This window comes from Narcine bancroftii, chromosome 5 (genome assembly GCF_036971445.1).
Source record: "Narcine bancroftii isolate sNarBan1 chromosome 5, sNarBan1.hap1, whole genome shotgun sequence".
In the NCBI taxonomy this organism is placed as follows: domain Eukaryota; kingdom Metazoa; phylum Chordata; class Chondrichthyes; order Torpediniformes; family Narcinidae; genus Narcine; species Narcine bancroftii.
The window spans coordinates 151150150-151163088 of record NC_091473.1 but is presented as its reverse complement, the minus strand read 5'-3'; the positions used below and the strand labels follow the sequence as shown (position 1 = coordinate 151163088).

At 42.6% G+C, this 12939-nt stretch overlaps 1 protein-coding gene across 9 annotated transcripts in view; it reads left to right on the top strand.

The window, feature by feature from the left end:
• Nucleotides 1-5163, top strand: part of ssx2ipa (synovial sarcoma, X breakpoint 2 interacting protein a) — a 100407-nt gene extending 95244 nt beyond the window's left edge. For 8 of the 9 annotated variants that reach the window (XM_069939386.1, XM_069939385.1, XM_069939384.1 and 5 more), the window contains 2 exons: nt 1952-2111; nt 4715-5163. In XM_069939386.1, the coding sequence (XP_069795487.1) occupies nt 1952-2111; nt 4715-4925 (371 nt within the window). In that variant the 3' untranslated portion in view covers nt 4926-5163. The remainder of the gene's footprint in view (nt 1-1951; nt 2112-4714) is intronic. The other variant, XM_069939391.1, reaches the window with a different exon arrangement.
• The last annotated feature ends 7776 nt before the right edge of the window (nt 5164-12939 follow it).

Genomic DNA, 12939 nt, shown 5'->3' with positions numbered 1-12939 from the left:
CCTGTGGAAAAGGTGCTGACTGTCTACCTTGTCTATGCCTCTCATAATCTTGTACACCTTTAAGACCCTTCTCATCCTTCTTGGCTCCAAAAAGAAACATCCCAGCTTGGTTCACCTTGCCTCATTAGTCCTATTTCCCAATCCAGGCAACATCCTGGTAAATCTCCTCTTCACCCTCTCCAGAGCTTCCACCTCCTACCTGTAATAAGGTGACCAGAACTGAACATAATATTCCAAGTGTGGTCTCACCAGAAATTTGTGGAGTTGTCACATGACCTCTCGACTCTTGAACACAATCCCCCTTTTAATGAAGCCCAACTTCCCAAAGGCCTCCTTATAGAGCTACAACATGACCTCATGGCACCTGAACTCATTGCTTGTTTTGGTTAATGTTGGCACCTTCAGCTCTCAGGATAGTTAAAAAGCAACCAGGAGTTGTATTTCTTTCCCACCCATTGTCAGTTCACTGCAAGGTGAAGTTAAAACATGGGTTCTCTTATTGAGCCCATGACTGTACCTCAAGTCAATATTTGACAACTTTAGAATGGAACAACTTCAAATGCAGTAATTCTGTTCCCATTCTCTTATCCCACACTTTCCGTTTACATCTTCTTCCACCCATATTTCAGCTACAGAATTACCCACCCCCGACCCCCCCCTCTGTTCCATATGATCTCATCTGTCCCTGATATCTTCCCCAAATTACTTCCATTGTCATCTTCTTTACATCAGACTCATCCCTTTGTCTCTACTTATCACCCCACCAGCAGTCTCTATCCCTGCCCAGTACGACTCATCTCCCTCCATCTCCCCCCCCCCACTTTTTCTCAATTATCTGCCTCTGTCTCCCTACCTGTCCCCCATCCTTTACCTCTCCCTGGCTCATCAATCTCTGACTGATCCCTTTCTAATCCCTCCCACCTTGTCCTCATTATACTTGCTCTCTCTCCCCCCTCTGCACTCTCTTGAAGGGTTCTGACATCAGAAGTTGACCATTCTTTTTCTCCCACTTGACCCACTGAGTTCCTCCAGTACATTTTTGCTTCCAATATAACATTTTATTTCTTGCATCCACTACAGTTTAAACTTTCAGGATGTCGGTATCAGAATTTATTGCATTGAACAAGTCACAAAATTTGTTGTTTTGCGGCAGTGTTATAGTTCAAACATTCATATAGACTACCTTACAACAATAAATAAAAATAGTGCAAGAAAAAGACAAATTAAGCCAGTGTCTTTGGTTCATCGATCATTCAGGAATCTGATGGCAGAGGGGAAGAAGCTGTCCTTGTGCCGCTGAGTGCTCGTCTTTAGGTCCTGTACCTTTTCACCTGATGGGAGCAGAGTGAAGAGGGCCTGGCCTGGGTGGTGGGGGTCCTTGAGGCTAGGGAATGCTTTTCTAAGGCTCCATTACTTGTAGATGTGCTTGATGGAGTGAAGTCTGGTGTCTGTGATGTTGTAGGCCGAATTAACAACCCTCTGGAGTTTTTCTTGTCCTGAGTGTTGGGACCTCTGTCCCAGACAGTGATGCAACCAGCCAGAATGCTGCCCATGGTCAACCTGTAGAAGTTTTAGCGAGTCTGAAGTGACACACCTAACAAAGTAGAGCCGTTGTTGAGTCTCCTTCGTGATTGCATCAATGTGGAGGCTTTTGGACAGGCCTTCGGAGATGTTGACGCACAGGAATTTGAAGTTTTTGACCTTCTCCCACAACTGAGCCCTCAATGCGGACTGGATCGTCTTCTCCAGACTTTCTCCTGAAGTTCACAATCTTCTTGTTTTGGCTAACGTTGAGTGCAGTGTTGTTTTCGTGACACCACTTAATGAGCTGATCTGTCTCCCTCCTGTACACGTCCTCATTGCCGTTTGTGATTCTGTAAACAACTATGGTGTCATCGGCAAACTTGTAGATAACTTTAATGAGCCTGATTATAACATAAATATTTTCTAGGTCCAGACCAGAAGCACAAACTACAGTGTCAGCCAAATATGTCTGCATGTTTCAGACCTAGTAGTACACCTCAACTGACAAAAAATACCAAATTTCCTCCATTAAAGAGTGCCATGCCCACAGAATCAGGTCAAATAGGATATCTCACTCCAGCCTCAAGGTGAGTAGCTATACTGTCTTGATGGGTTATTTTTAAGCAAAAGGACCAGTGGTTTTGTGACAGGAATGAATTGCCAGATTATTTTAGGGAAAAGTAGTTGGTGTTAAATTGGAAGAACGATAAACCTTGGAGGGTAGTTATTAATTTATTTATTTACAACACGGTCAAACCAATTCCGGCCATTTAAACCCATGCTGCCCAACTACATCCAAATTGATGTCCAGCCTCATACATTTTGGAGGGTGGGAGGAAACTGGAGCAAACTCCCTACAGACCGTGTGGATTCGAAGCTGGGTCATTGGCGCTGTGATAGTATTGTGCACATCAGGGTCACAACATTTCACAAGATACAAGAGCAGAAGACATCAATTTCTCTGGTTTCCATAAGCCCCGTGCCCCAGCCTTTTCCCCGTAACCTCGGGGTCCCCAAAGTGGTCAATACTGTAGTTGAGAGGGAACGGGAGGACGGAAAGGTATCGGGTACATCCAGCACCGCCACCATCCCCATCCCGTCCAGTGCCACTAACAGCATCCCCCTGTCTAGCGCCACCACCACCTACACCCCAAAATGTAGGACGAATTAAAGGGCAGAAATACCCCACCCCCAACCTTCGTGTTGAGAGAGTTTCTGATGCTCACCATGCTTCCTGCTGCCTCACCACATCTGTCCTTCTCTCTGAGAGAGCTGGGAGAAGGGACAAACCTCTAAATAAGAGTTTGCTTTCTTATCTCCCTGTCTGGTGCCTTGATCACACTCCATGCAGCAACTAGTTGGCATATTAAGTTTCAGTACCAGGAGATGTGCCTCGATCTTGGGAATGCAACTTGGGCCGAAGGGCCTGTTTCCATGCTGTGAAATGAACTCAATGTCCAATACACAAAAGTGCTGGAGAAACTCAGCAGGTCATGCAGCATCTATAAGAAATGAAGTTTGCCCAATATTTTAGGGCCTGAGCCCTTTGCCTGCAGATTTTCTTCTTTTATTCCATTTGACTGTAAAGGCATGGCTATCATCTTAAACAACTTCAGCCTATCACTGCCAGCTCTGCAATTTGGTTTTGCAGAAATGAGTCAATGGCATAACAGAATATTTGTACCGATTCATGCCAAATAGCTAATTTCTTTGTACTTTCAGCAGACCTGGACCATATTAAGGTCAGAGGCTGCAGGAAAGATACCAATAAAATTGAAAGGGTGCGGAGAAGAATTACTGAGGTGTTGCTGGGATGTGAGGAACCAAGTTACATTTCTCTGCCCCATTCCCTTGCTGACATGTCTGTCCATGGTCTATAGCACTGCCAAACTGAGACCACACCTGCAAATTGAAGGAGTAACACCTCATATTCTGTCTGGGCCCTCTCCAACCAGATAGCCTTCACATCAATTTCTCTGGTTTCCATAAGCCCCCTCCCCAATCTTTCTCTTCATCTCCTTTCCTCAAGTTCTGTCCCCCCCCTTCCCTTTTCCCTCTGTCTCCCTTCACAAAGCCAAAATCAACTCCCCCGCCCCAATTAATTCCCATATTTCCTCTCTCCTATCCAATTAACTCAGCGGGTCACGCAACAACAACAGGAGAGAAAAAATGATTGATGCTTCAGGTCAGGACCCTTCATCGACCCAAAAAATGTTTACCATTCTTTTTCCTCTCACCACTCTATGTGAAAGAGTTCCCTCCGAACAACTCCCCTTTTACTCTTAACCCATGTCTTCTGGTTTGTATCTCACCTAACCTCAGTGGAAAAAGCCTATCTACATTTACTCAGTCTATCCCACTCATAATTTTAAATACCTAGATCAAATCTCCGCTCATTCTTCCACGTGCCAGGAAATGAAGTCCGAATCTCTTTAACCTTTCCTGTAGTGAAACACAAAATTCTGCAGATGCTATGATTGTCCTTCTTCAAGGTGGGAGTAAAAAGTAGGCAGGCACCTGAATTAAAAGGCTCTGCATGGGAGTGGGGAGGAGGTGGAAACAAGGACAGGCTGGGGGTGCTGCAACATCAATGCTCCTAGTAAAGGTCGTCTATAGAGGAAAGGAAGACCCCAGGGATCTTCTTGGCCACTTTGATGATCGATCTTTGCATCTACCGTCCCACATAATGATGCAGCCAGACAGGACCCTCTCAGTTGTTCTCCTGTAAAATATTGAAAGACACTCAGCAGGTCTTGTGGAGGTAGAGATATATTACCAATGTACCATGGCTCAGTTCTGAAACATCAGTAATATATCTTTACCTCCTATGGACGCTACGAGACCGGCTGAGTTCCTCCAGCATTTCTGTGTTTTTACTACGATCCCAGTGTCTGTAGATCTTCGCATTTTACTTCTGTAAAATGTTACTGAGATTTTGGTTCCTTGCCCTGCTCAACCCCCTTCAGAAGTGTAGACTCTGCTGTGTCTTCCTGACTAATGGGGAGACAGGAAATCATACCTTTTATCTCAGGAAAACAAAATACCGCACGTTTAATTCTTTTACAACGCAGTATTGTAACTCTATTAAGACGTCCGGTTTTTGTAATTGGTCATGCTTGTGCTTCTATGTGGCCTCAATGTAGGTGAATTTAATTCAGAGCAAAACATAAAAATTCTGCTCATTTTTCAGCTCAAGGTGTGTTCCAAAAAGATGTGTGGGGAGTTCTGAAGTGAACAGAAGCAGTCATGGAATCCCTCAGGAAAAGTGGAGGAGCACCTCACAGCTGGGGTCCGACCTCCTGCATTTTAGCAGGTCTTCAACGTTTTGGAGCCACTCACAGGAAGAAGGGGACTTGGAAGAGACTTACCTTCAATCAGTTGATGAACCCAGCTTCAAATGACTGGCAGGGAAGACGGGAAGTCTTCCACCAGATTTCCTCACGCAGGGTCTTTGGAATAATGCCCTTGCATGTAAACTCATCGTGGAGACGTTGGTACTGGAGGTCACTTCAGGCAGCACTTTGTGGAGTGGGTTCTATTGCAGGTCATAACTGAATCCTGGATGACTGTGTTTTGATTTTTCCATTGGTGCACTAGGTTTACATAAATTGGGTCTGAATTGACTCATTTTAAAGCATAGGTTTTGATTCTCTTTTGCGATGCATCTTTTTTAATTTTCAAAAAATATTAGCTTTGATTTTGTTGATGTACAGCTCTTGGGATGATTCATTTTTTTCTAAAATGTATTTGGGCTTTGAAGATCTTGCATGCATCAGACCTTCACTGCTGGGAACAGTTCCTCGACTTCAATCAGGTCCTTGTAAAGTGTTCTGAGAATTTTAATTTTTTTCAAATATTATATTTAGGTTCTGCTTTCATGAATTTTTAGTCCTTGAATGATTGGGTAACAATAAATGTGTTCCCGGAGCAATGCATAACAAGTTTATTCAAGGCTTTTGTGTTGGTAAGCCACTGTGTTTGAGGTTTGTTGCTGACTGTCTTAGTGTGCTTTGAGAAGTGTGTGTGAGGAAGAATCAAAATCTTGCACAAAAGCCCTTCCAGTTGACCTATAACCCAACAAATTGGTGAAATGCCCACTTATTTTCCTTTACGGAAAGCTGTTAGAATCTGCTTCTCTCACTCTCTCAGACAGTGAAGAGTTGCCACACTCTGGAGTTGTTATAGAGCATGGAATATGGTGGGGGCCATTTGGTCCACGATGTTGTGCTGGCCTATAAGAAAACCAGAAATAGGAGCAGCATTTGGCCCGTCAAGCCTCTCTTCCTTTCACCATGGGCTCATCTCCACTGACCTGCCTTTTCCCCTTATCTCTTAATTCTTACTATGTAAAAATCTATCCAACTTTGCCTTACTGAGGTCGCCTCCACTGCTTCAATGGGCAGTGAATTCCATAGATTCACTCCCCTCTGGGAAAAGCAGTTCCTCCTCATCTCTATCCTAAATCTACTCCAAGACCCCTAGTTCTAGTCTCCCCCACCAAGGGGAACAACTCGCCTACCTCTATTTTATTGATGGCTTTCATAACTTTGTATGTTTATATAAGATCTCCACATTCTTCTGAATTCAAGTGGGTACAGTCCCAGACGATTCTATCTCTCATCATAGGTTAACCCCTTCACCTCCTCTGCACTGCCTCCAAAGCCAGTACATCCTTTCTCAAGTACTCCAGATGCTGTCTCACCAGCAATGTCCCCTCTAAGCTGCATGTGCATGCGTGCACAGAAAAGAAACCAATTTGTGAACGTTGGCGCACGCACTGTCTGCTTTGTGCAAGGGCTATAATGGCATAACAACATGCTGAACGAATTTCAGCCGTCTCTAACAGTAAGAAATGGAACAGAAGTCAGAGCTTGCCCTCTGGCTGCTCCAGACCATGTAGCAGCCTCCTGCAGATGGCAAATCGGTCAACAGCTGAATGGCCACCCATTTCAATTCCCATCCCATTCCCCTGCCACATGTCTGCCCATGGTCTCATGCACTGCCCAGTCTGACCACCTGCAAATTGGAGGAACAACACCTCCTCTTCCACCTGGGCACCCTCCAACTGGATGGCATTAGCATCAATTTCAAATTTAGACATGCCTAAAGCACGGCAACAGGACCTTTTGGCCCACGAGCCCGTACCGTCCAATTACACCCAAATGAACTATAATCCAAGGTACGATTCGAACGGTGAGAGAAAATCAGAGCCTTGTCCAGGGAGATAACACGCAGACGTGGAGAACATACAAACTCTTTTTGGTCAGCACGGGATTTGAAACCTGGTCCTGATCACTGGTGCTGTAAAGGCGTTGAACTAACTGCTACGTTAATCATGCCACCCCTTGGCTTCTCTGGCTTTCGTTTAAATCCCTGCCCCACCGATGCCTTCCCTCCAGCTCTGTCTCTCTCCCTTTTCCCTCTGTCTCCCTTCGCACAGACAAATCAATCTCACCTCTCCCCTTATCAGAATTTATTGTCATGAGGAAGTTGTGAAATTCGGTGTTTTGTGGCAGCGTCACAGTGGAAAATCTCCTATTAGAACCATCTCGTATTGCCATAAAAACTAAAAATGATACTGCATGGAAAGTATCCTACCCAATGAACCCCTTCTGTGGGTCTGGACCCCTCCCCCCAGCCGGCACTGTCTGAGATTTCCTGCTTCTGGCTCATTCCTTGAAGAAGGGCTTAGGCCCGAAACGTCAGCGATATATCTTTGTCTCCAATGGACGCCATGAGACCAACTGAGTTTCTCCAGCATTTCGGTGTGTTTTTACTTTAAATCAATCAACAGCTGCTCACTTACGATGACTGATCCCAAATAATTTGTGCAATCAGCTGACATTGGCAATTACTGGTATTCCACGTACACTGAAGCATTTCCAGAAACTACTGTTGTTTTAAGCTATTAAATTATTTGGCATGCATTTGCCTACATTTTCTGCCACTCAATCACCAGCAAGACAGATAATGGGACAGGCCTTGATGGGACACCAAGGGATCAAAATATCAGACTTTGAAATTTAAAATTGTGTCATTGCACAAGTTACTCGGACTTAAAATTTCCACTGCATTAAAAAAAACATGGTGAACATTTTAAGTCTTTTGTGGTAACAAAGTAAATATATTCACGTACAATTTCAAAATTATGGCTAGGGTTCCAATCAAACCAATCTGGAAAAGATGTTGGCATGGGCCAGTACGGTTGGCGTAGTGCAACGGCATTACAGCATCAACGATTGGAATCGGGGTTCGAATCCCACTCTGTCTGTGAGGAGTTTGTACGTTCTCCCCATGTCTGAATAGGCTTTCCTTGTGGCTCCGATTGCCTCCCATTGTTCAAATTATAACGTCATTTGGGCAGCACACAGGCTCGTACAAACCCCTTACAGTCAGCATGTGATTAGAACCCCTGGTCTCGATCACTGGCGTTGTGAAGATGTTGGGCTAACCGCTACACCAACTGCGGTGCCCTATAAAGAAAAGGCAGTCCCTTCAGAGACGGCGTGGTGGGACATCCTTTCTCTGATGCAGCCTCAATGTTGACTCTTGTATTTTAGTCAAGTGCTGGGTGACACTTAAGTCAGGCAGAATGAAATTTTGTGTAATATTACATGCTCTATCTATTACATGATGACCAGGGAGTCTTGACTACTTGACTAAAATATAAGGGTCGGTGTCAAGGCTGCATCAGAGGAGGGAAGTGGTACCACGCCGTTTCTGAAGGGACTTCCTTTATTGTCATCAGTGGGGGGAGTGGTGGTGTGTTGGGGTGATTAAAGGACATGGGAATATGCCTCCCCTGGGAGAATAAATTAATAACTGACTTTTAAAAATGTTTTTTCTAAATTTTAAATCATTAATACAATGCTTGGAACTTGCCTGCAGAGTTTTTAGTATGGCTTCAAGGAAAGGGAAGACACGGACAACTAGAAAAATAGTTATGAAAGAAGTTGAAAAAGTGGAGAAAGTTGAGCCTACCTTGATGTTGGAAACTCAGGTTGAAGTTCCTCGGATGACGAGCTGCAGCAGCTCGCGTTCAGATGACACCAGCGCCTCTTCACCGGGGAGACGAAGAGGATGGCACTGGAGTCCAGAAGAAGATCATCGAGCTACAACGACTAAGAACAAGTGGGGGAACGGATCAAATGGCAATATTATGGGAGTCTGGTAAAGCTGCTGTCAGCAGCACACTTCTTCGCAATATCTGCCTCCTTTAGAGTAGGAGGCAGAATCAGAAGCTCCTTTTTCAATCTTAAGTGATATAGAAAGGCAGGATAAAGAGGAGGAGGAGGAAAATGGGGATCAAGAGACTCAGCTCCTATAAGAAATGAAAATTGCACCTGAAGCAAGGGGACAGGGTATGGGCAGGCAATTGATGAATCAATTGTAGGCGATGAGTGAGAAGATGGATGTGCAGTTCGTGTCTGTAGGGCGCAATTTGAATATGTTAAAGGTGACATGATACGTTAAAGTGATTGACAAAGTTAAAACAAGTTGAGAAAGTTGAAAATTTGCAAGAATACCACGATGTGGAAGAATGTGGTTAATAAATTGGAAGATTCAGTTATGGCATGGAATCTCGAGAAGGAAAAACCTTTACAAAAAATTGATATATTAGAAAATCATAGCCAAGACAAAAGTGAAGATGGTTGGGCTGATGAAAGATTTTGAAGGTCCCAATCCTGTCCAATTTTTTTCATAAATGGATCCCAGTTCTGGGATCTGATCATTTTCTAATAGAAAGAAACCATCATCTGGACAGACACCACACACTGTTCTGATTAGATGTTTGCATTATCAAGATAAAGAGAGAATATTGAGAGCAGCAGTCCAGAAGGCTCACCAATATCAAAGCTCATTGAGAGTGGCTGATAAGAAAGTATTCTATGCAAATCTAAGTACAGCATTTGTGAAAAGAAGGAAGGATTTTAACCCAGCTAAATCAATTTTGTGGGAGAAAGGATGCGTTTTCATCATCCTGTTGCACTTGAGATGTTTTTGGGAGATGAGCAAGATTTTTTGTCAATGAAATGGAAGCTTTGGAATTTGTTAACTCTGATCCAAGTCATAAAAAGGTTCAACAAATTGATGTGCAAACTACAGATAGTCAACAACCTGAGAAGATACAAGCCGCAGAGAGTTGACACAACAAAAAATGGAAAAACTTGATGAAGAACAAATTAACAGAGTCCTTGAAGCGACTGCCTACACCTAAAAATGAATTGTTTTTTAAAATATATACAATTATTGTTCTCTTTGCGGGGGGGGGGGGGTGGTCGTGGAAGGGTTTTTTCCTTCTCCTTCCCAAGCTATTATGCGCCACTTAGTGGCGAGAGCCACTTCCCGCACAATTGAGGGAGGTAGTATGTGTCTATTTTTTTAACAGTACTTTTGTTTTGGAGGGTGGTTTAAGTTTTGATTTTTTTTTTCTTTACTTCCTTTGGATGGAGATGTCAAGTGTGGCTAAGTTTTAAGATGTGGGAGGCCCAAGAGGAGAGGCAAAGGGGAGTCTTGAGCTTTCGGGGAAGTAAAAATGGCTAATAGTTGGGTACTAAGTTTTGTAAGTCTTAATATAAATCGGCTGATATCGCTTTTCTACAGGAGACTTATTTTACAGAGAAGGAACATCAAAATTTAAAAAAAAAGAGATTGAGTAGGGAGACAAGTGGTAGCTTCAACATTTAATTCTAAAGCAAGAGGAGTGGCAATTTTCTTCAAGAAAACGTTACCCTTGAAAATTCAGAGGATGGTTACCAATTCTGTGGGGAGATTTGTCCTGGTTCATTGTCAAATTTATTCTGAAATGTGGACACTTATGAGTATTTATGCACCAAACGTAGATGATGGATTTATTCGGGAATCTATGTTTTTAGCATGGTAAAATATTGATAGGAGAGGATTTTAACTGTTGTCTTGATCTGGTTTTGGACAAAGTGACATGATCAGTTGTTTGAGCTAAAGCAACAAAGGTAACCCTGAGTGTAATGAAAAAATTGAACTTAATAGATATTTGGTAAAGGTTATACTTGTTGTACACATTAGTACGATTCTTAATCTAGGATAGACTTATTTTATATATTGGTGCAATTGCAGGGAAGAGTTAGGAAAGTGGATTATCAGGCTCGGATTTTATCTGATCACTCACCGCTTGTAATGATGGTGGGCTCCTGAGAAGGAGTACTCGGTTTACAGGTGGAAACTTAATTCTACATTGTTGAAGTGAGGGGATTTTTGGTATTTTATAAGAAAACAAATTCAATAATTTTTAGAAATAAATTCTAATTCAGTAGTTAATAAATTTACTATTTGAGACACATTGAAGGCATACTTGAGAGGTCAGATAAGTTTTACAGCAAAAATTAAGAAAGTTATGAAAGAGGTTGATCAATTAGAAATGGAAATAGAGGACTTGGAGAAGGATTTACAAAGAAAGGTTTCAGATGAGAAAAGAAAGAAATTAGTAAAGAAAAAAAAACAATTATAATAAGATCCAGACTTATAGAATGGAAAAATAAATTGAGAGAACTAAGCAGAGGTATTATGAATTGGGAGAAAGGGCCCACAAGGTTCTTGTTTCAGTTAGAAACAGAACAAACTTCTAGAATAATGCTATTAGAAAAAGCTCAAAAGTGATTACTTATAAACCCCAAGAAATTAATGATTAATTTAAAGATTTTTATTCTAATTTTTATAAAACTGTCTAGTAAAGATGAAGTTAAAATTAAGATTTAAAAAAAATTCAGATAAATTTACCTAGTTTGAAATATCGAGATCAAAGAGATTTAGATGCTCCTTTTACAGCAAGAGAAATCAGTGAAGCACTTAGTTCATTGCAAAATGGTAAGTCTCTAGGGGAGGATGGTATTCTGCCTGAGTTATTTTTAAAAGTTTAAGTATCTCTTAATACTTCCTTTTATGGAGATGTTAAAGCAAGCAGCAGAATCTCATTCCTTACTGGAGTCTTATTCAACTGCAATAATTAGTTATACCAAAGAAAGATAAGGATCTGTTAAATCTGACATCTTATTTGACTGATATCAATATTGAATTCGGTTAAAGAAAATCATTGAAAATTTTTTATCAAATAGATTAGCTAAATATTTAACAAATTTTATCCATATAGACCAAAACAGATTTGTCAAAAAGTGGCAATTTGCTGATAATGTTGCAAGGTTGATTAGCTTAATTTATTTAGTTCAAAAAATGTGATTTAAGTGTAGCAGTAACTTTGGATGCAGAGAAGGCTTTTGATAGATTAGAATGGGATTTATTTTCTCCATTGCAGGCAAAATCTTCGCTAGGATTCTCCTAAATAGAATAATACCTAGTGTCGCCAAGAATGTTCTCCCAGAATCACAGTGCGGCTTTCGCGCAAACAGAGGAACTACTGACCTGGTCTTTGCCCTCAGAAAGCTCCAAGAAAAGTGCAGAGAACAAAATAAAGGACTCTACATCACCTTTGTTGACCTCACCAAAGCCTTCGACACCGTGAGCAGGAAAGGGCTTTGGCAAATACTAGAGTGCCTCGGTAGCCCCCCAAAGTTCCTCAACATGGTTATCCAACTGCACGAAAACCAACAAGGTGGGGTCAGATACAGCAATGAGCTCTCTGAACCCTTCTCCATTAACAATGGTGTGAAGCAAGGCTGCTTTCTCGCACCAACCCTCTTTTCAATCTTCTTCAGCATGATGCTGAACCAAGCCATGAAAGACCTCAACAATGAAGACGCTGTTTACATCCGGTACCGCTCGGATGGCAGTCTCTTCAACCTGAGGCGCCTGCAAGCTCACACCAAGACACAAGAGCAACTTGTTCGTGAACTACTCTTTGCAGACGATGCCGCTTTAGTTGCCCATTCAGAGCCAGCTCTTCAGCGCTTGACGTCCTGTTTTGCAGAAACTGCCAAAATGTTTGGCCTGGAAGTCAGCCTGAAGAAAACTGAGGTCCTTCATCAGTCAGCACCCCACCATGACTACCAGCCCCTCCCACATCTCCATCGGGCACACAAAACTCAAAACGGTCAACCAGTTTACCTATCTCGGCTGCACCATTTCATCGGATGCAAGGATCGACAACGAGATAGACAACAGACTCGCCAAGGCAAATCGCGCCTTTGGAAGACTACACAAAAGAGTCTGGAAAAAGAACCAACTGAAAAACCTCACAAAGATTAGTGTATACAGAGCCGTTGTCATACCCACACTCCTGTTCGGCTCCGAATCATGGGTCCTCTACCGGCATCATCTATGGCTCCTAGAACGCTTTCAGCAGCGTTGTCTCCACTCCATCCTCAACATTCATTGGAGCGCCTTCATCCCTAACGTCAAAGTACTCGAGATGGCAGAGGCCGACAGCATCGAATCCACGCCGTTGAAGATCCAACTGCGCTGGGTAGATCACGTCTCCAGAAT